The sequence below is a fragment of the Ranitomeya variabilis genome, chromosome 5 (assembly GCF_051348905.1).
Source record: "Ranitomeya variabilis isolate aRanVar5 chromosome 5, aRanVar5.hap1, whole genome shotgun sequence".
NCBI lineage: Eukaryota > Metazoa > Chordata > Amphibia > Anura > Dendrobatidae > Ranitomeya > Ranitomeya variabilis.
The window spans coordinates 326,317,616-326,340,241 of NC_135236.1; the positions used below are offsets into that span (position 1 = coordinate 326,317,616).

Here is a 22,626-nt window from a genome sequence, read left to right on the forward strand (position 1 = left end):
ACACATGTGGCATATGCATTTATGCCACAGAAAGTATAAAGGAACTGCTAAATCGAAATCTGACAACAAATAATAATAATGCCCGCTTGTCTTATCCCCATGAGATGTGAATGTTGCATTAAATCCAAAGCTACAAGGGCAGCTTTTCCAAAAGTCAGACAAGATCCACACGACCACTTGGCCTAGTATATACTGATGTACTGTATGTGGACTTCTGAGAGTGCCTACACTCAGAGGTAACAGTTACATGGTGGCTTTCATAGATGACTATTTACAATACACAGTCACCTATCTAATGAAAAATAAGAGTGAAGTTTTCAGTAAACTATAAGATTATGTGACACAGTCAAGTAACAAGTTTCAGAGAATGCCAATTTGAAGTGATAATGGAGGTGAATTCACAGGACACTAGATAGAAGACTATTTAAGACAGAATGGAATAGAACATCAAAGAACAGTCCCATACACACCTGAACAGAATAGTTTAGCAGAGAGAAAGAATAGAACCTTGACTGAAATGATTAGATGTATTTTAACAGATTCCAGTCTACCTGAAAAATATTGGGGTGAAGCTGCAAAAACAGCTACTTTTCTACAGAACTGACTCTTACGACGAAAGATGGAGAAGACCTCATATGAACTATGGCATGGCGAGAAGTCAAGTGTTAAATACTCAAGGGTTTTTGGTTGCAAAGGACTTGCATTAATTCCACAAGAGGAGTGCTCCAAACTTCAAAACATAGCCATAGAAAGAATCTTTATTGGATACAATAACACCTGCAAAGGGTACAGAATCCTAAATCTTAAAACAGACAAAATTACTGTACGTAACAGTGTAACTGTCACTGGGGGTTTAAACAACAACACAATGACAACACTTGTTGCATTAAAGGAGAAAACCAATAATGGAAAGATTACGGTAACACAAAATGAGCAAATGGTTGAAATAACTGCAAACCCAAATACACATGGTGAACAATTACTAATGCACACAGATACAGAACCAAGACATTCAATAAGAGAATTCAGAGGCAAACCACCAGTACATCTCTCAAATAAAGTGAGCACAACTAGTAAATATGAATCCACATCATTGGAGGATATATCTTAACTCTTAGAAAAGGAAACCAGTAAATGGATAAAGGCAGCAGAAACAGAAGTCAAATCTATGCATGATTCAAGAACTTGGACAGTAACAGAAACTGTCCAACTGATGACATGACCGCAGATATATTTACAAAGGCACTAACTGCTGAAAGGCATGAAAGGCTGATAAAGAAGTTAAGACTGATCGAATAAGTCTTCGTTGTTGAGAAAGGGTGTTGAAATATATGCGACAAGTTACAAACTTACTATACGTCGGAGGTGTTACATTGCAGTGTCATCAGATGGCGCTGTTGTATCTGTTGATGCTTAATAATATGCAGTGTATATAACTGTTTCTCTTGTTAAGACTGTCACTCCCAGGTATGACAGCCATCTTAGATAAGTCTCTTTTTTTCTCTCCGTTGATGATTTATATACTTCCTCTATGTCTCAAGAAAACACTTTTTTCTCACAAATGTCCATTACTTCTGCTGAATTTGGATAAATCTGCAACAAGTGGAACAATTTTATGTCAGTCCCTTGAAGTCCAAAGTCCCTTGAATTGGGTTGGAGTGGACCAGCTGGGTTAGGAGTTGAAGAGGGGGATGACTCACGCAGAGAAATGAGACTTCCTGTTTCTACATAGAGCTTAGAAGGATTCAGCTAGTCAATTTTTAACCACATAATGTTATATACCTAATGGTAGAGAGAAGAATTAACTGGATAGAAAGGCAAACTGAACAATTGTAAGTACACAGTGCTATATAATATAATGACTGCAATATATGAAGTGCATAAAATGATTATGGTAGTGCTTCTTTAATGTTACACAGTAGGTGTATTTATAAAGTGTAATAATGGAGCACACGTTAGTACATATTACTCTGAACAGATCCTGACATACATGCTGGGTTACATTAGTCAAAAATAGTCTAAAGTAGTTTCCCTTTTGCCTCTTTTTTCAGATAGTTTTATTTAAAAAATGTACACTCTAAATGTATCCTTTTTTCAGTGACCCTACAGATGGCACGATATAGCATGTAAATAAAGGCTTAAAGGACAGATGCGCCTCTATGTAAACTATACATTGTTAGGGCTAGTGGAACGCACCGAGTAAATATAGATGTTATTGTTGGTGCATTCACAGCCCGGGGTCCACCGTGCAGGAGGAGAACCTGCTGCTAGCAAATGGCACTATATGGCGGTATAAGCGAGCTCTGTTACTTCACAGAGTCGCCGTGATAGAAAAGCACTGTGTCCTGTTAAGCTCACAGGAGTACACAGCTAACTGCTGAGCTGATAGCAGTCAGTGGTCACTCAGTCAGAGAAGCACACAAACAATTCCTCACTGGAGGTGCCGGTATTCTAGTGGCTTATTTCAGCCGGGCCCTGAATACATGCAAACTAACTCCTCACCGGAGGTGCCGGTATTCTATTGGCTTAATTCAGCCAGGCCCTGACCACAAGCATACATGACCACACTGGTGCAAAGCTCATGACAAAGATTGATACTAGCGCATGGCTGTGCGGCCATGCAAACCTTTTATAGTTGCAGCAACTTCAGGACCTTCCTAGAGGACCAATGGGAGTTGCTTCGAGACCTGAGCGTGTGACCCCTGACCTCCAATGAGAGGTCTTCCGTAGGGCATGCTCAGAAGGGAGAAAGCAGGACTTAGTCCCAGAAGTGAGTCCTCGCCGCTGACCAGTACTAGCTAAAATGGCAGAGCCTGGAAGAACAGCAGTAGCCAGACGCAGAGTAGCTGCCTAAGCCAGACGCTGGGACCGACGTCTCCACTGACGTCTCCACTGCGGCTGGAGAAGAATGGGAGACTGCAGCGGAGATGGCTCGAGATTCCCCCTGTGCAGAGGCGGGCACTCGAGCCGTAACACACATATCACATATTCTCCTACGCTTTAAAATTATAGTGCCATATTCACAAAAACAAGATATGCAACTATTTATACATATACACACATGCATATATAAATAAATGCAGTATATGCAATCACACATGTAGACATAAACAAATATAATGAATGCAATGCATCCTCCTGGTTTTTTTTACATTAAGTGGTGAGCAACCGGGTTCCCTAACAACTATGGCTGCTATAATGATAGTTACAGAATATCCCTAACAATATGATTTCTAGACTGTAATAGTTAATGGCTCTTATCTTTATGATATATTTTACCCTCATAATTATCCTTTAGCTAAGCTTCACCCAGGGTATGACAGAATGATCCATCATGTAATATAAGTAAATAAATCTGTACATTTTTAAAACTATCAAACTTGGCCTTATTACATAGTGATATTAAAAAGAAAAACACCAAAAAAGGAAAAATTCAAGAAAATACACCAAAACAGGAAGAGATGCTTACCTGTCTAAATGGGCCTCAATACAAATGCACAAGCAGGGTGCAGCAGACCCAAACAAAATAGCAAATGCACAGGTGCAATACCTAATGAAACAGCCAGCCTTCAATAAGGGTTTGGCCGTGTGGTACACCAATGCACTGAGATACATAGTCCGTATGTGGCGTGTTCACACAAGGAATGCAGAGCATCTGGCTCCAGCCTATTAATGACGCCCTATGTCGGGCGGCCCAGTGCTAACTATGATGCATCCTGTGTGAACAGAGGCCACAGTATACAGAACCATTTGGGCCCAACTGCACCCTGCAAAAAATATACGTGCAAAACAAAACATATAAATATATGTAAGGTATTAGTTGATATTCTGGCCATAATATGCAAGCCGGCAACCCGCGCCAAGGGTCCTTACATTTTGCCAGTCCTACTCTAACATGAAAAACACCAAAAAAGGAAAAATTCAAGAAAATACACCAAAAACAGGCAGAGATGCTTACCTGTCTGAATGGGCCTCAATACAAATGCACAAGCAGGGTGCAGCGGACCCAAACCGCTGCACCTTGCTTGTGCATTTGTATTGAGGCCCATTCAGACAGGTAAGCATCTCTGCCTGTTTTTGGTGTATTTACATAGTGATATTATAAACAGGTAACAAATAGAAATATCCCAGGCAACCATTGCATATTGGCAATTGTCCATGTTTTGTTTTTGCTAGACCACATTCCTTTTAGGAGAGTATATAGTAGAAAATACTTCTTTTAAGTGTATGACAAATAGCAATTCTTTAAGTTCTTCTGCAATTGCATTACTCTATGGATTTAATAAGCCAATTTGTGTATTTACGAGTTAAGGAAAAATAGATCGTTTTTGAACTACAGCTGATTCTAATTACACAAATTTTCTATTCTAGGAGTGCTGCCTTCATTTTTGTATGTATATTGGAGGATTGGTTTATGCCTGGGAGGCTCTGCACTCCTGCCCTCCTTGCTTTGATGGTGCTGTGTTGATTTTATCTATCTATCTAGAAATTCAAAGAAATGGAGGCAGCACACCATTTAATTTGAAAAAGTAGAAGTGCTTATGTTTAATGGCCCATCACAGCGATGTTTCGGCTTACACAGAGCCTGTTTCAAGCCGAGATGGGCCATTAAACAGAAGCACTTCTACTTTTTCAGATTGAATAGTGTGCTACCTCTATTTCTTTGAATCTCTTCATAAGCTTTGGTGCATGCCTGGGGGGCTCTGCACCCTACACTATGTTTTTTCTTTGTGCTACTCTTACTTTTTGTATTTTTTTTTATCTATCTACCACATTTTAAAGGCATGGTCCAAAATTAATATTGATTTTCATTCTAAAAGTCTTTCTGTCAATTAATCAGTCTCTTTAATTCTCTATCAGGAGTGGACACTAACAGCACCTGGCCTCTGTGCAAGAAATGTGTTTGGGCCCCCTCCTTTTATAGCAAATAATCTACAGATATGTATATACAAGCCTTTCCTTGACCAAAACGTCGCCACTTTGGTATATTAAACAGCACTTATTTTCACCTCTAATCTGGTGTACTTCCTCCATTTTTTTGTCTTTTATACTGAGGTTTGGTTGTTGCCTTCGAGGCACGGCACCCAGGCATGCTGTCTGCCTGTTGCTGCTTTTTCACTCTTTTTTATTTATATACAGTTGTGCTCAAAAGTTTATATACCCCGGCAGAATTTTTGCTTTCTTGGCATTTTTCAGAGAATATGATAATACCAAAACTTTTTCTCCACTCACTGTTAGTGGTTGGGTGAAGCCATTTACAGTTGTGCTCAAACATTTACATACCCAGGCAGAATTTTTGCTTTCTTGGCCTTTTTGTTTCAGAGAATATGAGTGATAACACCAAAATGTTTTCTCCACTCATGGTTAGTGGTTGAGTGAAGCCATTTATTGTCAAACTACTGTGTTTTCTCTTTTTAAATCATAATGACAACAGAAAACATCCAAATGACCCTGATCAGTAGTTCACATACCCTGGTGATTTTGGCCTGATAGCATGCACAGAAGTTGACACAAATGGTTTTGAATTGCTACTAAAGGTAACATCCTCACCTGTGACCTGTTTGCTTGTAATCAGGGTGTGTGCATAAAAGCTGAGTGAGTTTCTGGGATCCAGACAGACTCTTGGATCTTTCATCCAGCCACTGATGTTTCTAGATTGTGAGTCATGGGGAAAGCAAAAGAATTGACAACGTATCTATGGGGAAAGGTATTTGAACTGTTTAAAACAGGAAAGGGATGCAAAAAGATATCCAAGGAATTGATAATGCCAGTCAGCAGCATTCAAACTGTGATTAACAAATGGAAAATCAGGGCCTCTGTAAAAACAAAACCATGGTCAGGTAGATCAACAAAAGTGTCATCGACAAATGGCAGGAAAATTGTTTGGGATGCAAAGAAAAACCCACAAAAACATCAGCTGAAATACAGGACTCTCTGAAAACTAGCGGTGTGGCTGTTTCAAGATGCACAGTAAGGAAGCACTTGAAGAAAAATGGGCTGCATGGTCAAGTTGCTGAAGTAAGCCATTACTGTGAAAATGCCACAAAGTATCTAGCCTACAATATGCAAAACAGCGCAGAGACAAGCCTCAAAACTTCTGGAACAAGGTAATTTGGAGGAATAAGACCAAAATTGAATTTTTTGGCCACAACCATTAATGTTACATTCAACAAGGCCTACGATGAAAGGAACACCATTGCTACTGTAATGCACGGAGGAGGATTGCTGATGTTTTGGGGATGTGTGAGCTACAAGGGCACAGTAAACTTGGTCAAAGTTGAAGCAAAGATGAATGCAGCATGTTATTAGCAAATACTGAAGGCACATTTGCACTCATCAGCCCGTAAGCTGCACATGGGACAAACTTGGACGTTCCAACATGACAACAATCCAAAACACAAGGCCAAGTCGACCTGCCATTGGCTACAGCAGAACAAAGTAAAGGTTCTGGAGTGGCCATCTCAGTCTCTTGACCTCAATATCATTGAGCCACTCTCGGGAGATCTCAAGCACACTGTTCATGCTAGACAGCCCAGGAATTTACAGGAACTGGCCAGGCTTTTTGCCAAGAAGAGTGGGCAGCTTTACCATCTGAGAAAAATAAAGAACCTCATCCACAATTACCACAAAAGACTTCAAGCTGTCATTGATGTTAAAGGGAGCAATACACGGTATTAAGAAATGGGGTATGTAAGCTTTTGATCAGGGTTTCATTTGGATGTTTTGGGTTGTCATTATGATTTAAAAAGAGGAAACACAGTAGTCTGACAATAAATGGCTTCACCCAACCACTAACCATGAGCGGAGAAAAAGTTTTGGTATTATCATTGATATTCTTTGAAAAAAAAAGGCCAAGAAAGCAAAAATTCTGCCTGGGTATGTAAACTTTTGAGCACAACCATATATATATATATATATATATATATATACCTGTATATTACATACTCCCCTCTCCTTATGTATATTGCCCCCTTTACTATATAGTGCTCTGTCTTTTTATGTACAGCACCGTTCCTTACATTCTCATTATGTTTGTTATTTACATCGCCCTATTCTTTACTCCCTACCATCCTTTCTTTTCAGATATAAAATTAAATGACTGCTGATGGAGTATGGGAAAGCTTCTTTTCTAATTGAGAAGGCTGATGGACTGGTCTTCTATTCAATGGCTGCTCCATTAGCAGTGATTTTACATCTAAGAAGAGAGGACTATGCAATAAAGAAAGGGTGCTGTGATTAACAATAATGAGAATACAATATGTAAGGGGCAGTGCTGTACATGACAACAGATGATACTATGTAATAATGGATGTCACTCCAAGTAATAACAGAGGTTGCTATATAAGGGACGGTGCCATACATAACTAGAGAGGATGGTATGTAATAAGAGATGGTGTTATATATAATAAAAGAAGAAACTATGTAATTAAGTACGTCAATATTTATAACATGAGCTTACACTATATATTACGGGACTGCACTATACATAATATAAGTCTACATTCCTGCATCTGTGTGAAGTGACTGTGCTGTCTGATTTTTTTTTGTCATGAGTAAGACTGCCTAGTGCAGTCGAAATGCGTAGACTGGGTCAAGTCGACCATGTACATTTTTCTTTCGTATGCACTATAATTTCTTTTGAAAAATGAAAAGAAAAGAAAAATCCAGTCCTATTGAGCCGGACTACATTTTTTTCTATTTTCCTTGATGTGAGGCCAGGGCGAGGCCGGAGTCTGGGCCCAGGTGGATGAGCATAGAGCAACTGGGTGAGCTGGAATCAAGTTTCTATAAGTGACTGTGCTGCCTGATTTTTTTCTCGAACAGCACACAGACCCATTGAGTATGTCCTCAAAATCTGATGGGAAATAGACATGCTGTGAGTCTCACAGTTGTCAGTGTAGTATCCGTGATTTTCAAAGATATCTGAAACGATCTGTAAAACTCTGAGCCCGTGTGTGGTCCAATAAAAATAAGCTCATGGACATGTCACACGAATGTGAGAATGTGGCCTAAGGGAGGTAGTTTTGCAAATAACAAAATTATTAAAAGTCACACACTATAAAGAATAAATACTTACAGTACCTCTGAGGTTTCATCTGATTAGACTCATCTTTTGTTGTTTCTTTTCCATCTGGTCAGAGCTTCATGTTGACATCTCCCAGCCATGACTTGTCTTGCCATTGTGATCAATGCAGCCTTAAAAATAATAAAGTCAAATATATTGTATATAAACATTTTTCTCTCAAATAAAATATCCCCTGCACTGCACCTCTGAGTACAAATATGTACCCACCATTAATATATTAGCCACACACCATTCAAAATATAAACTAATAAGCTGCACTGTGCCCTCCATTAACTGAAATCTCTGCCAGCCAATTAATATAATATAATCAGTCTCTGTGACTCTCCCCAATTCATTTGAAGGCTTTGTGCACACATTGCTTTTTTGCTGTCGAAAAAAAGCAACATTTTACAGTACAAGGAAAGTGAATGAGATTCATGCGCACGTTACTTATTTTTCTTTGCAGAATTGCAACAGATTAAAATTTTCGTAATTTTTGCAACATTTTTCACCCAAATTAATGAGTGGGGAAATACACAAAAGAAAACCGCATGTAAAAAACACATCCAAACCAAGTATTTTATGTGTTTTTCCTTCCAACTCATCAGGATTTGCAGCAGAATTCTCAGCAGTATAATAGGACCCATCCTGGTCCCTTTTCTGGTATAATGTGCCTCATCCTATATGTACATGGGCAGGTAGGATCACGCTCTATTTAAAAACGCCTTAGGCTGATGGGAGAAGTCCTCAGTCAGAGGGCGTTCATCAAGAATATCAAAAAACTCACATAAATTGGCCAATTTGTGCGCTAACATGTTTTTTATAGCAGTAATGCAGTTCTAATTGTATATATCTAAGAAATATTCTAGTGTTTCAGAGAGCAGCTTCAATTTGTTAGTTACATGGGGTGGATCTCTTAACTTGCACCTGTTCACACTTGTCTTTTTCTGTTTGGTAGGGCAGGTCAGTTTTTTGATATTTGTGATACATGCCCCGTGAATGAGCAGTCCTCACATCAGCCTGAGGCTTCTTTCACACTAGCGTCAGGCTCGGCCCGTCGCAATGCGTCGGGCCGAGGTCCCCGACGCTAGCGCTGTCTCCGCCGCACAACGGGGGCAGTGGATGCATTTTTCCAGCACATCCGCTGCCCCATAACGTATGTTGGGGCTATTATCAAGTTCATCATAGGTTGACCTAATAGTGTGTGGGATACCAGGTGCATCATTAATAATGTGTGGTACTATGGATCTGAATTGATCCATATTTATGTGGTGTTTTTGTCTGTGGCTTTTAGACTTATAGGGGCCGTTTAGGGATATAAGGGACAGCCGCCGGTGAGCGGTGGCGCCATATCGATAATCTAGGGTGCCAACCTCCGCTGCAAGGAAGGGTATCAGACCTAAGGGCATACTAGGGTCAATATAGGCATACCATATTCAATTTTGATTTTTTATGTTTTTTTCATGTTTTTTGGTTTTTTAGTGTTATTTTTCACGTTTTGTTGATTTTTTCTATTGTGTTATTTTTTGGCACATATACAAGATTTGGATGAGCGGAGTCCCTAATCCTAGAATTTTTGGTCCCCTAATTGGGATGTTTTTTATAGGGAAATTTTTGTATTAAACTGTAATATTAATAAAGATTAATGTTTTAAAGGGGTAGGTTTTTTCAGTTGTTGATTTGTTGTAGACTCCCCTACTTTAATTAGTTAGACAGTTGTATTGCTAGATAGATAGATAGATAGATAGATAGATAGATAGATAGATAGATAGATAGATAGATAGATGTTAAACTACTTGAGGGAACAAATTCCTGTATAATTAGATCATGCTGTATTTCAAAAGTAATCTATTTTTCCTTAAATGACTGTAAGAACATTGAAAAGCTGACCCTAAATCAACAAGTAAATTGCCGTAAGTATATAAAGGCTGACAAACACTTGTACCTTCAGATATCAGCAATTGTGCTTTTAATGTTTACTATATTTGATTTTCTTGGCATACATTGAAATTTCCCTTCCCAAGAAGTAATTACAATATTTCTCTATACTTTTTTAGGGAGTTAGTATGTGCCTATCTGTGACTACTAATTTGTTGAGATGTCAATGGTAGTTCAGGGTTTTGATGGCATGTCCTGGGGATTTCTTGAATTGTTATCATGAGAAAGTGATGTACTAAAATTTACAGAAAAATAATTAAATTTGTGAAAATATAATAATGGACAGATGTTTTCCCTAAAATGGAATTCTAAGCTAAAATATTAGGATCTTCTATTTTATATCCCTATCTCCTAGCCTAAGTAGGCAAAACAATGACGAGAACCATCTCACACTTAGGAAGAATTTACCTATCTTTCATTAAGCAGTTGAGAATTAGGCAATTGTCCCCATTCCTGGCCAGGCACATTTTTGTGAGGATTTGATATATGCACTTTTAAGGACATAAAACAAATTTTCTCATTAGGATACTCAAACAATCATGACCTCTTTTTTTATACATGAGGATTAATTTTATGTCAATTTTAAATTTATGTCTCTTTTTTATTTGCTGACATTAGGGAAAATGTAAACAAAAGTAATATATACCCTTAGGGCTGGTGGAACGCACCAAATATATATATATATATATATATATGTTATTGAAGGAGCTTTCATAGCCCGGGGTCCACCGTGCAGGAGAGGAAACTGCTGCTAGCAATTTGCGGCACTATATGGCGGTATAAGCGAACTCTGTTACTTCACAGAGTCACCTAGATAGAAAAACGCTGTGCCCTGTTAACCTCACAGAGGATCACAGCTACCTAACAGAGCAGAAAACAATTAGTGGTCATGCAGTCAGCTTAGCACACAAACAACTCCTCTCTGGTGGAGCCGGAATTCTAGTGGCTATACGCTTGCCCTGAATTCAAACACACAAAACTCCTCACCGGAGGTGCTGGTATTCTAGGGTCTTATTTCAGCCAAACCTGACCACAAGCAGACATGACCACCAAATAGCAAAGCTCAAAACATAAGCTGATACTAGTGCATGGCCGTGCAGCTATGTGAACCTTTTATAGCTGCAGCAGACAAAGACCTTGATAGAGGACCAATGGGAGTTGCTACAGGACCTGAGAGTGTGAGCCCCGACCTCCAATGAGAAGTCTTCCTTTGGGCATGCTCAGAAGGGGAAAAGCAGGACTTGGTCCCATAGGCGTCTGCTCGCCGCTGACCAGTACTGGCTGCAACAGCTGAACCTGGAAGAGTAGCAGCAGCCAAGCGCAGAGTATCAGCCTGAGCCAGACGCTGGGACCGACGTCTCCGTTGAGCTGACTCCACTGCGGCTGGAGAAGAATGGGAGACCGCAACGGAGATGGTTCGAGATTCCCCCTGTGCAGAGGCAGGAACTCGACACCTAACATATATAAGTCTATGTTTCAATTTTTGTTAATGTTTTTATGACCACAAACAACTGCTAAAAAACATTTTCCATTGCATTCTCCTTTCCAAAGATATCATTTTGATTCTAAACATTTCTTTAACAGGGCGGAGCTAATAGGTTATAGTAGCATTTTATTTATTTATTTTTTCTTGGCTTTCCATTTATTTGTTTCATTCATTACACACTGAGTCCCTTCATAAGGTCTTAAAAACCCTCTTGAAGGGGCATGTTGAAATTTTGATACATGCTTACATAATATATACCGTATTTTGCAGATTATAAGATGCACCGGATTATAAGACGCACCCCAAATTTTGAGGAAAAAAACATTTTTTTTTTAATAAAATGGTGGTGCTTCTTATAATGCATGAATATTAATGCTTACCAGGGGTGGTGGCTGTGGAGAAGCAGGGTCCCAGGGTCGCTGCTGGAGGAAGCAAGAGTGGAGCATTGCTGCAGGCCGCAGTCTGGGATGAGGGGGTGTTTGGATGTGCGGCATGCCACTGCAGGTGTTCAGTGCTGCGAGTGCTCTGCCGACAGTTTATGAAACCACTTACATGGTTTACTATGTGGTGGACTCTGTGAAAATGGCTGCTGGGGGCGGCGCATGCGCGGATGGAGATCTCGGCACCAAGACCTGGGGAGATGAGATCTCAGCACACATGAGCTGCCCCCTGCAGCCATTTTCCCAGAGTCCACCGCATAGTAAACCATGTAAGTGCAGGGGATCTGGGCTTTCACAAAATGTCGGAAGAGCTCCCGCAGCACCGATCACCCGCAATGATGCGCCGCACATCCGAACACCCCCTCATACCAGACTGCAGCCTGCAGAAATGCTCCACTCTTGCCTCCTCCAGCAGCGACCCTGGGACCCTGTTCCACCGTGGCTCGTAAGGTATATCCGCCTTATAAGACGCACCATCATTTTCCTCTCAAATTTTGGGGAAAAAAGTGTGTCTTATACTCCGAAAAATAAGGTAAATATTTATATGCATAAATATTCATATACATAATATTATATAATATTATGTATATTCCCCTGATAAATTGGCCCCAGTCACAGAGGAAATTCAGGCTCCTGGCTGCATAACAGAACTGACTGGGTCTCCTGGAATCCAGCAGCTCCTGCTGCTCCCTATACCCAACAATAACATGGCTAGATCTGGAGGAGGAAGCACTGACAAGCTTACCTAATATATGATCACTGTGTTTCGTTAGCACTCTGCATGCAGAGATCAGGAAGGCAGAGAAAGTATTAAACCATCTCTACCTTTTCTCTGGGGAGTTTGGCCTTCTCTGACAGTCATCTCCCCACTGCGCCAGCTGCATGACAAATAGCTTACCCTTCTTTAACATTTTGGATCTTCAATACAGGTTTGGAAGTGGTCTAATAGATACCCCACTCATTTGAATGAGCACTGTGTATTCATTAACTTCACCAGTCATGGTGCTGCAGAAAAATTAAACATTTACAACCTGGTTTCCCTACAGTTCACAACTGATAAGAGTGGGCCATCATACGGACATTTAGCAATAAACTTTTTTTTTTTTTTTTGCTAAGGGGTAATTCTGACCATCTCAATATTATTTGTGTTCCATTTCTTAGAACAGTCTTCTAGAACTCCCAAACTATAGAAAAACTCTGAAATGAAAACAAATACCAGATATCACAACCAATTTCTTTAGTATTCCTAAATACAAATCTACATAATTTCTTTATGTTTGAAGAGTGAATGTGTATTCTAAAACAGGTCTTGTACACCATCATGATGTTGAATCTGTTGCTCCATATGGCATTGACCTTTGATTCCAATATTTTAATGCATGATTGCGATGATTTTAACAAGAAGAAAGATAATAGAAGAAATAATGACCTTAATCCTCCTAAAGCCCAAGTAACAAGCAGAACATCACAAATCTCATTACCAGTTGAAAGGATGGGCTTTCCTCCTGTTATCATCAGCTTCCCTAATGAGTTGAAATGCCATGCTGTGTTTATGAAACCCACACCTAATTGGGTGCTTTAAGAATGAAAGGTGATCTGAGTCTGTCAGACTCCTTGGATGACACATAAGTGTTCTTTTTTTTCTTTTTAACTGCCTTTCCAGATATCCTAACAAGGGTCTGAATGATAATTACTGTCGCAACCCTGATGGCAAGGCGAGACCATGGTGTTACACGCTTGACCCTGACACCCCATGGGAGTTCTGTGCAATTAAACCCTGTGGTAAGTAGTAACCAAATATATCCTACTGTGTGGCTTACTTTATCTTTATTAGCATACCAGACTGCCAATATACTGAAAAGCTCAGTTTAAATTTATGTGGAAAAATACAGTTTAAACATATTTACTTCCAGAAAAATGAAATATAAATACTTTTGAATAGAGATTATAGTCATACCATTACTATCACATGAAAATGAAGTATATGAATAATGAACTATAAAAAAAAACTATATATGATTATAAATCTTTGTTTTAATTGCCCATGTGGCATATATTTTTTAATTTGTGACTTTGTGACTGTAGCCTTTAAGTTATATTACTCAAAGTTTTGTATTATTATTTATTATTATTATTATTATTATTATTATTAGTTTATTTATATTAAAGCACAACTAAAGGGAACCTGTCAGGTCCCCCATGCCCTCCAACCCAGCAGCATTTACATATGTATTACTAAGTTCCCTGCTTAATGATCCCTTTATAATATTATTCACTTAAATCAATGTTTAAAAAAGTTTTTATAACCTCTGCTTTTCCTATGCTAATTAGACCTTTGACTAGTCAATGGATGTTTGTTTCTAGAGACTAAAGGTACCGTCGCACTTAGCGATGCTGCAGCGATATAGACAACGAGCCGATCGCTGCAGCGTCGCTGTTTAGGTCGCTATAGAGACGTCAAACACAGCAGCTCCAGAATGATGCAGGAGCGATCCTGTGACGTAACGGTGACTCACTTATCGTTCTCACAGGTCGTTAGCTCCATGTAAAACATTGCTGGCATCGTTGCTTTTGCTGTCAAACACGACGATACACGCCGACCTGAGGACCAAATAAAGTTCTGGACTTCTAGCTCTGACCAGCGATATCACAGCGGGATCCAGATCGCTGCTGCATGTCAAACACAACGAGATCGCTAACCAGGACGCTGCAACGTCACGGATCATTGTCGTTCTCGTTGTAAAGTTGCTGAGTGTGAAGGTACCTTAATCTGCCCTCTTTGCGAGTTATCATGCCCTGTGGGTGTGTTAACATGATTTGTAAGAGCCAAGGTCATCACCAGCTATCTGCAAATCTTAAACATGTGCTCCGCTTTCTTCAGGTACATCATTGTGCCTCTGGGGCCAGGTGTACGCTTCCCGGCTTGTGCATGGTCTGAAGTGCAGAAGACGGCTCACGTACATTTTCTGCACTTTTATTCCTGCGCATTGGCCTCTGAATCCAGGTAGCATGCACCTCACTTCAGATGCGCAATGACACTGCTATAAAGAGTTGCAAAATTTTCAGGGAGCAGGGCGATTATGGTGACTTTTGCAAATCATGTTAACGTGCCAGCAGGGGCATGATAACATGTAAAGAGGGCTGACTAGTCTGGGGAAACAACTGTCCCATCCACTAATCAAAGGCCTAATTAGCATAAGAAAAACTTAGGTTATTAATACTTTTTTTAATCATGGATTTAAATGAATAACATTATTAAGGGCTGGTGTCAGGAACACCGCACTGCACTTGCTAACTGAGCCAGTGCGCGTGTTCTGGGTAAACAAACTGTGCCCAAAGATACCTGTGGAGCAGGGCAGTAGCGGTGAAGATGTGTGCTTCAGACAAACAGGACCTGAAGCACATAACTTCTGGGGGCATGGTCTAACTCAGGAGTGCTAGGAGCTGAAGGAAAACTCCGTCCAGATTAACCCTAAACCCACCTTTACCCACAAGCTAGGCAAACCATGACAGCTGGTTAGGCCCTTTTTAGTAATATAGTAATACATACACGAATGCTTCTGGGTTGGAGAACATGGGGGACGTTACAGGTTCCCTTTAATTCCATGGTGCTGTAAATGTGAAGAGGATTTACAAAATATAATACTTATAAAATACAAATACAATAAAACAACTAACAGTGGCAGAATGGTACAGAGGGGGACAGGCCTCTGCCCTCATGGACAATATGCAGGGTAATAGGGTTAGAGATTGTAGGTCGGGAAGGTTGCAGCAGCATCAGTAGTAGTGAGGTGGCAGAAGGGTTATAGCAATTCTTGGCTTTTCTGAAGAGTTGGATTGCTTCTGAAGGTTTAAAATGTAGAAGACAATCTGATTTCTTAAGGTAATTGGTTTCTGTTCATGGAGGGTGCTAGGCAAAAATCTTGAAAACAATTGTGTGAGAAATACAGAGGAAAGAAGAGCAGAGGAAAGAAGGAGATCTTGTGAAGTTCAGAGCTTACATGTTGGGAGGTATCTGGAGATTAGTTCAGAGATGTATGGGGTACACAGATTATGGACAGCCTTGAGTGCCATAATTAATATTTTAAACTGAATTAATTTGGCAATTGGAAGCCAAGGGTTGGTCAAGGGCAGAGACAGAGTAGCAAGGAGTGAAGTGGATTAATTGGGCAGCAGAATTAATGATAGACCAGAAGAGTGCAAGAGTGTTAGTTGGGGGGCAAATAAAAGGTTATTGCAGTACTTGGGTGGTGAGATGATTAGGGCATGTATTAACCATTGACTCTGGAAATGTTTAATGTGTTTAAGAATTTGACATGACAAGAGGTGGTAAGATTTAGATGTGTGGTTTAAAGGACATGGCACAGTCAAGCATTACACCGAGGCATCAGGCTTGTGATACACGAGGAAACATGATGTAATTTACTGTGATGGATAGGTCTGATATGGGGGTTATGTGAGATGAAGGAAATAGTATGTGTTCAGTTATAAAGTATTAGAAAGTGTGATGAGAATAAGGAGGCAATGGCTGATAGGTACTCTTCTGGGCAGCATGGATGTGACATCTGGGCCAGAGAGATAGATTTCAGATGAAGCGATTGTGACACAGCACAAAACGGTGATTGTGCCTTTGTCATGGTGGGATTATATGTTGGGCATTGGTAGAAGAGAGTTGGAAAGTGCATAAATGCCTAGCTGTGAAAGATTTCTTCATGTTGAGATAAATGCTGGAGCTGAGTGGTAAGAACAGGGATGAGAATGTAAGTATATGATAGTCAGATAAAGGGAGAGGTGGGTTTATAAGGTTACATAGGGAAAAAGGCATTTCATGAGATCTAATTTATGTCAATTTTTATGAGTGGCTGTGGAGGACCATTGCATGAGACCAAAGGATAAAGTCACATATGGTATATCTTTTATATTAAAAGTATTAAAAGGTGCAAAAAAGCTTAAGTAAGAAAATTAATAAAATCGCATACCTCCCCAAAGTTGCTTATTATTCTAAGCCTTGGTCCTTATGAAATCAAACGTCTGCAGTTTCTTCATCATCATGACAAATTTGAACCATCCTGAAGATGGTATAGTTACATAAGTGCCCTCTACTGTTGACAGTCACAAATGAGTAGAATTTTATAATGACAATTAAAAAGAAAATAAAGTATTATAATATTAACCCCTTCACCTCCAAGGGTGGTTTACACGTTAATGACCAGGCCAATTTTTACAATTCTGACCACTGTCCCTTTATGAGGTTATAACTCTGGAACGCTTCAACGGATTCTGGTGATTCTGACATTGTTTTCTCGTGACATATTGTACTTCATGATAGTGGTAAAATTTCTTTGATATTACCTGCGTTTATTTGTGAAAAAAACGGAAATTTGGCAAAAATTTTGAGAATTTTGCAATTTTCCAACTTTGAATTTTTATGCCCTTAAATCACAGAGATATGTCACACAAAATACTTAATAAGTAACATTTCCCACATGTCGACTTTACATCAGCACAATTTTGGAACCAAAATGTTTTTTTGTTAGGGAGTTATAAGGGTTAAAAGTTGACCAGCAATTTCTCATTTTTACAACACCATTTTTTTTTAGGGACCACATCTCATTTGAAGTCATTTTGAGGGGTCTATATGATAGAAAATACCCAAGTGTGACACCATTCTAAAAACTGCACCCCTCAAGGTGCTCCAAACCACATTCAAGAAGTTTATTAACCCTTCAGGTGTTTCACAGGAATTTTTGGAATGTTTAAATAAAAATGAACATTTAACTTTTTTCACAAAAAATTTACTTCAGCTCCAATTTGTTTTATTTTACCAAGGGTAACAGGAGAAAATGGACCCCAAAAGATGTTGTACAATTTGTCATGAGTACGCCGATACCCAATATGTGGGGGTAAACCACTGTTTGGGCACATGACAGAGCTCGGAAGCGAAGGAGCGCCATTTGACTTTTCAATGCAAAATTGACTGGAATTGAGATGGGACGCCATGTTGCGTTTGGAGAGCCCCTGATGTGCCTAAACATTGAAACCCCCCACAAGTGACACCATTTTGGAAAGTAGACCCCCTAAGGAACTTATCTAGAGGTGTGGTGAGCACTTTGACCCACCAAGTGCTTCACCTAAGTTTATAATGCAGAACCGTAAAAATAAAAAATCATATTTTTTCACAAAAATTATCTTTTCGCCCCCAATTTTTTATTTTCCAAAGGGTAAGAGAAGAAATTGGACAACAAAAGTTGTTGTACAATTTGTCCTGAGTACGCTGATACCCCATATGTAGGGGTAAAAAACTGTTTGGGCGCATGGGAGATCTCGGAAGGGAAGGAGCGCCGTTTGACTTTACAATGCAACATTGACAGGAATTGAGATGGGACGCCATGTTGCGTTTGGAGAGCCACTGATGTGCCTAAACATTGAAACCCCCCCACAAGTGACACCATTTTGGAAAGTAGACCCCCTAAGGAACTTATCTAGATGTGTGGTGAGCACTTTCACCCACCAAGTGCTTCACAGAAGTTTATAATGCAAAGCCGTAAAAATAAAACAAAAATTTTTTCCCACAAAAATTATTTTTTAGCCCCCAGTTTTGTATTTTCCCGAGGGTAACAGGAGAAATTGGACCCCAAAAGTTGCAATGGAATGCAGACTTAGATGGAATGGTCTGCAGGCGTCACATTGCATTTGCAGAGCCGCTAATGTACCTAAACAGTAGAAACCCCCCACAAGTGACTCCATTTTGGAAAGTAGACCCCCTAAGGAACTCATCTAGATGTGTTGTGAGAGCTTTGAACCCCCAAGTGTTTCACTACAGTTTATAACGCAGAGCCGTGAAAATAAAAAATATTTTTTTTCCACAAAAATTATTTTTTAGCCCCCAGTTTTGTATTTTCCCAGGGGTAACAGGAGAAATTGGACCCCAAAACTTGTTTTCCAATGTGTCCTGAGTACGCTGATATCCCATATGTTGGGGTAAACCCCTGTTTGGGTGCACAGGAGAGCTCGGAAGAGAAGGAGCACTGTTTTACTTTTTCAACGCAAAATTGGCTGGAATTGAGATCGGACGCCATGTTGCGTTTGGAGAGCCCCTGATGTGCCTAAACAGTGGAAACCCCCCAATTATAACTGAAACCCTAATCCAAACACACCCCTAACCCTAATCCCAACGGTAACCCAAACCACACCCCTAACCCTGACACACCCCTAACCCTAATCCCAACCCTATTCCCAACTGTAAATGTAATCCAAACCCTAACCCTAACTTTAGCCCCAAACCTAACCCTAACTTTAGCCCCAACCCTAACTGTAGCCTTAACCCTAGCCCCCACCCTAACCCTAGCCCTAACCCTAGCCCTAACGCTAACCCTAATGGGAAAATTGAAATAAATACATTGTTTAAATTTTTTAATTTTTCCCTAACTAAGGGGGTGATGAAGGGGGGTTTGATTTACTTTTATAGCGTTTTTTTTAGCGGATTTTTATGATTGGCCGCCGTCACACACTGAAAGACGCTTTTTATTCCAAAAAATATTTTTTGCGTTACCACATTTTGAGAGCTATAATTTTTCCATATTTGAGTCCACAGAGTCATGTGAGGTCTTGTTTTTTGCGGGACGAGTTGACATTTTTATTGGTAACATGTTCGGCATGGGAGATTTTTTGATCGCTTTTTATTCCAATTTTTGTGAGGCAGAATGACCAAAAACCAGATATTCATGAATTTCTTTTGGGGGAGGCGTTTATACCGTTCTGCGTTTGGTAAAATTTCTAAAGCAGTTTTATTCTTCGGGTCAGTACGATTACAGCGATACCTCATTTATATCATTTTTTTATGTTTTGGCGCTTTTATACGATAAAAACTATTTTATAGAAAAAAATAATTATTTTTGCATCGCTTTATTCTGAGGACTATAACTTTTTTGTCTTTTTGCTGATGATGCTGTATGGCGGCTCCTTTTTTTGAGGGACAAGATGACGTTTTCAGCGGTACCATGTTCATTTTTATCCGTCTTTTTGATCGCGTGTTATTCCACTTTTTGTTTGGCGGTATGAGAATAAAGCGTTGTTTTTTGCCTCGTTTTTTTTTTTTTTTTACGGTGTTCACTGAAGGGGTTAACTAGTGATATAGTTTTATAGGTGGGGTCGTTACGGACGCGGCGATACTAAATATGTGTACTTTTATTGTTTGATTTTTTTTTTTAATTTAGATAAATGTATTTATGGGAATAATTTTTTTTTTCTTTATTTAGGAATTTATTTTTTATTTTTTTATTTTTTTTTGCACATGTGAATTTTTTTTTTTTTTACTTTTTTACTTTGTCCCGGGGGGGACATCACAGATCGCTGATCTGACAGTTTGCACAGCACTCTGTCAGAACACCGATCTGACTTACAGCATTGCAGGCTTACCAAGCGCCTGCTCTGAGCAGGCACTTGGTAAGCCACCTCCCTCCCTGCAGGACCCGGATGCCGCGGCCATCCTGGATCCGGGCATCTGCAGCGAGGAGGCGGTAAGAGACCCTCGCAGCAACGCGATCACATCGCGTTGCTCCGGTGGTCTCAGGGAAGCCTGCAGGGAGCCCCCTCCCTGCGCGATGCTTCCCTGTACCGCCGGCACACCACAATCATGTTTGATCGCGGTGTGCCGGGGGTTAATGTGCCGGGGCGGTCCGTGACCGCTCCTGGCACATAGTGCCGGATGTCAGCTGCGATAGGCAGCTGACACCCGGCCGCAATCGGCCGCGCTCCTCCCGTGAGCGCGGCCGATCGCGCTGGACGTACTATTCCGTCCTTGGGAATTAGGGCCCTCCCCACATGGACGGAATAGTACGTCCAATGGCAGAAAGGGGTTAAACATTTTGAACATGAAACAGTAAATGTATTATCAGGCAGAAATCACTGAAACACTATTTTTTGTCTGCCATGCTGTAATCAGCCATTTATCATGGCTATGAGAATGGGAATGAAATGTATGAACAATGAACATATGCCATAATATACAGTTCATTTTTAGCTAGCATGTGCACTAGGAGTCATTGTGTGAGCTGTATCTTACAACGGAGACTGCTTACGCTGGAAGAACCAGCACTTCTATGTACTTTATCACAGAGACACCCATTCATTTTACAAGAACCCGTGTAAAGCTTAATTTTTCCTTATGTGGCACTGCAGTAGAAATGAACACTTGATCCCTCACCTTCCTACATTTACTCAATCATTGGAAGTTCCAGCACCTAAACTCCCAGAGAACAGCTTATTTGCTTATCTTTTGGAGACTCTTTTTAAAAAATGAAAAGTTTAAAGTGGAAAAAACCTTCGAACTTTTGAGCTCTTTTTATTTTGAGATAAAATTATATTTGAACATTTGATGGTCATATGATTTTTATGTGCAAGCTCTGTATCAGTAAGCTTTTCATGTATTTATACTGCATACCTATATATGTGTGTATATATTTATACATATATATACTGTATACTGTCTATATATGGAGCAGTAACCCCTAAATTACTTGTGAAACTATTAACCCATCTGATTTTTTACCTATCTTGTTATATTACAACCTATGTTTCAATATCTTTGTAATCCGATGGTCTGTCAGTATATACATCTTTTCTGAAAGGCCACAGAGGCTGCAACTACATTACGCAAGAGGCAACACTAACCAAACAACACCATGAAGACCAAGGAGAGCTCCAAACAAACCGGGAACAAAGTTGTTGAGAAGTACAAGTCAGGGTTGGGTTATAAACAAATATCCCAATCTTTATTCATCTTCCGGAGCCCCATCAAATCCATTGTCATCAAATGGAAAAAACATGATACTACAACAAACCTGGAAAAATTGAGAAAAAGATACCATAAGGAAAAAACCTTACCAAAACCTGACAAATGACAAATGCACTAGGAGGACGCAGCAGGCCCCCACTAATAAAGGCAGGGGCAGCACAGGTGCAAACTACTGATAGAAACAGCCACCCACACACCTACCAGATTATGGAGGGGGTGGATGCCTAGTAGAAAAAATACAAAATCTGCAAAAAAACAAAATAAGCAAAAACCCTGCTGTAACTAAATAAGTAAAAAGCAAAAGTGCATCAAAATAACACAGAGTTCTTAGTAATACTGTTTTTGATCAAAAATAGCTTAAAAGCCATCCCACTTCGACAAGGTGACTCTGATTGGGATGGTCTGTGCAAGCTGAGGTGTGTCCTTCCTTTCCTGAGCTAGAAATTACACTTAACGGCTTCCCAGACTGGTGTCCACTGGTTGGGACCAGTCCATTTGTCTGCTCTTATTCACACACTGAGGTCAACTTTGACATATGGTAAGATTTTTAATATTAGACAGCGTAGGACCTTCCCGATCAGAGTCACCTTGTTGAGGTGGGATGGCTTTTATGATATTTTTGATCAAAACAGTGTTACTAAGAACTCTGTGTTATTTAAATGCACTTTTGCTTTTTACTTATTTAGTTACAGCAGTTTTTGCTCATTTTGGTTTATGTAGGTTTTGTATGTTTTATGGCCAATGTGAACATGCATTTATGTGTTGTGTTATATGTGAATTCGGCATTCAGGACCTGAAAATTACATCACGGCTTGTTGTGATTGGTCGCGTCGCGGTCACATGGGCGGCACGCGACCAATCAGAAGCCGTGACGTCACGGAAGGCAGTAAACGCGCGCATT

General features: G+C 39.9%; 1 protein-coding gene across 1 annotated transcript in view; it reads left to right on the plus strand.

Moving 5' to 3' along the window:
* The window catches only part of HGF (hepatocyte growth factor), a 238,720-nt gene that overhangs the window by 100,576 nt on the left and 115,518 nt on the right, over positions 1 to 22,626 (plus strand). The window contains exon 7 of the mRNA XM_077264676.1: positions 13,593 to 13,711. Coding sequence (XP_077120791.1) covers positions 13,593 to 13,711 — 119 coding nt within the window. The remainder of the gene's footprint in view (positions 1 to 13,592; positions 13,712 to 22,626) is intronic.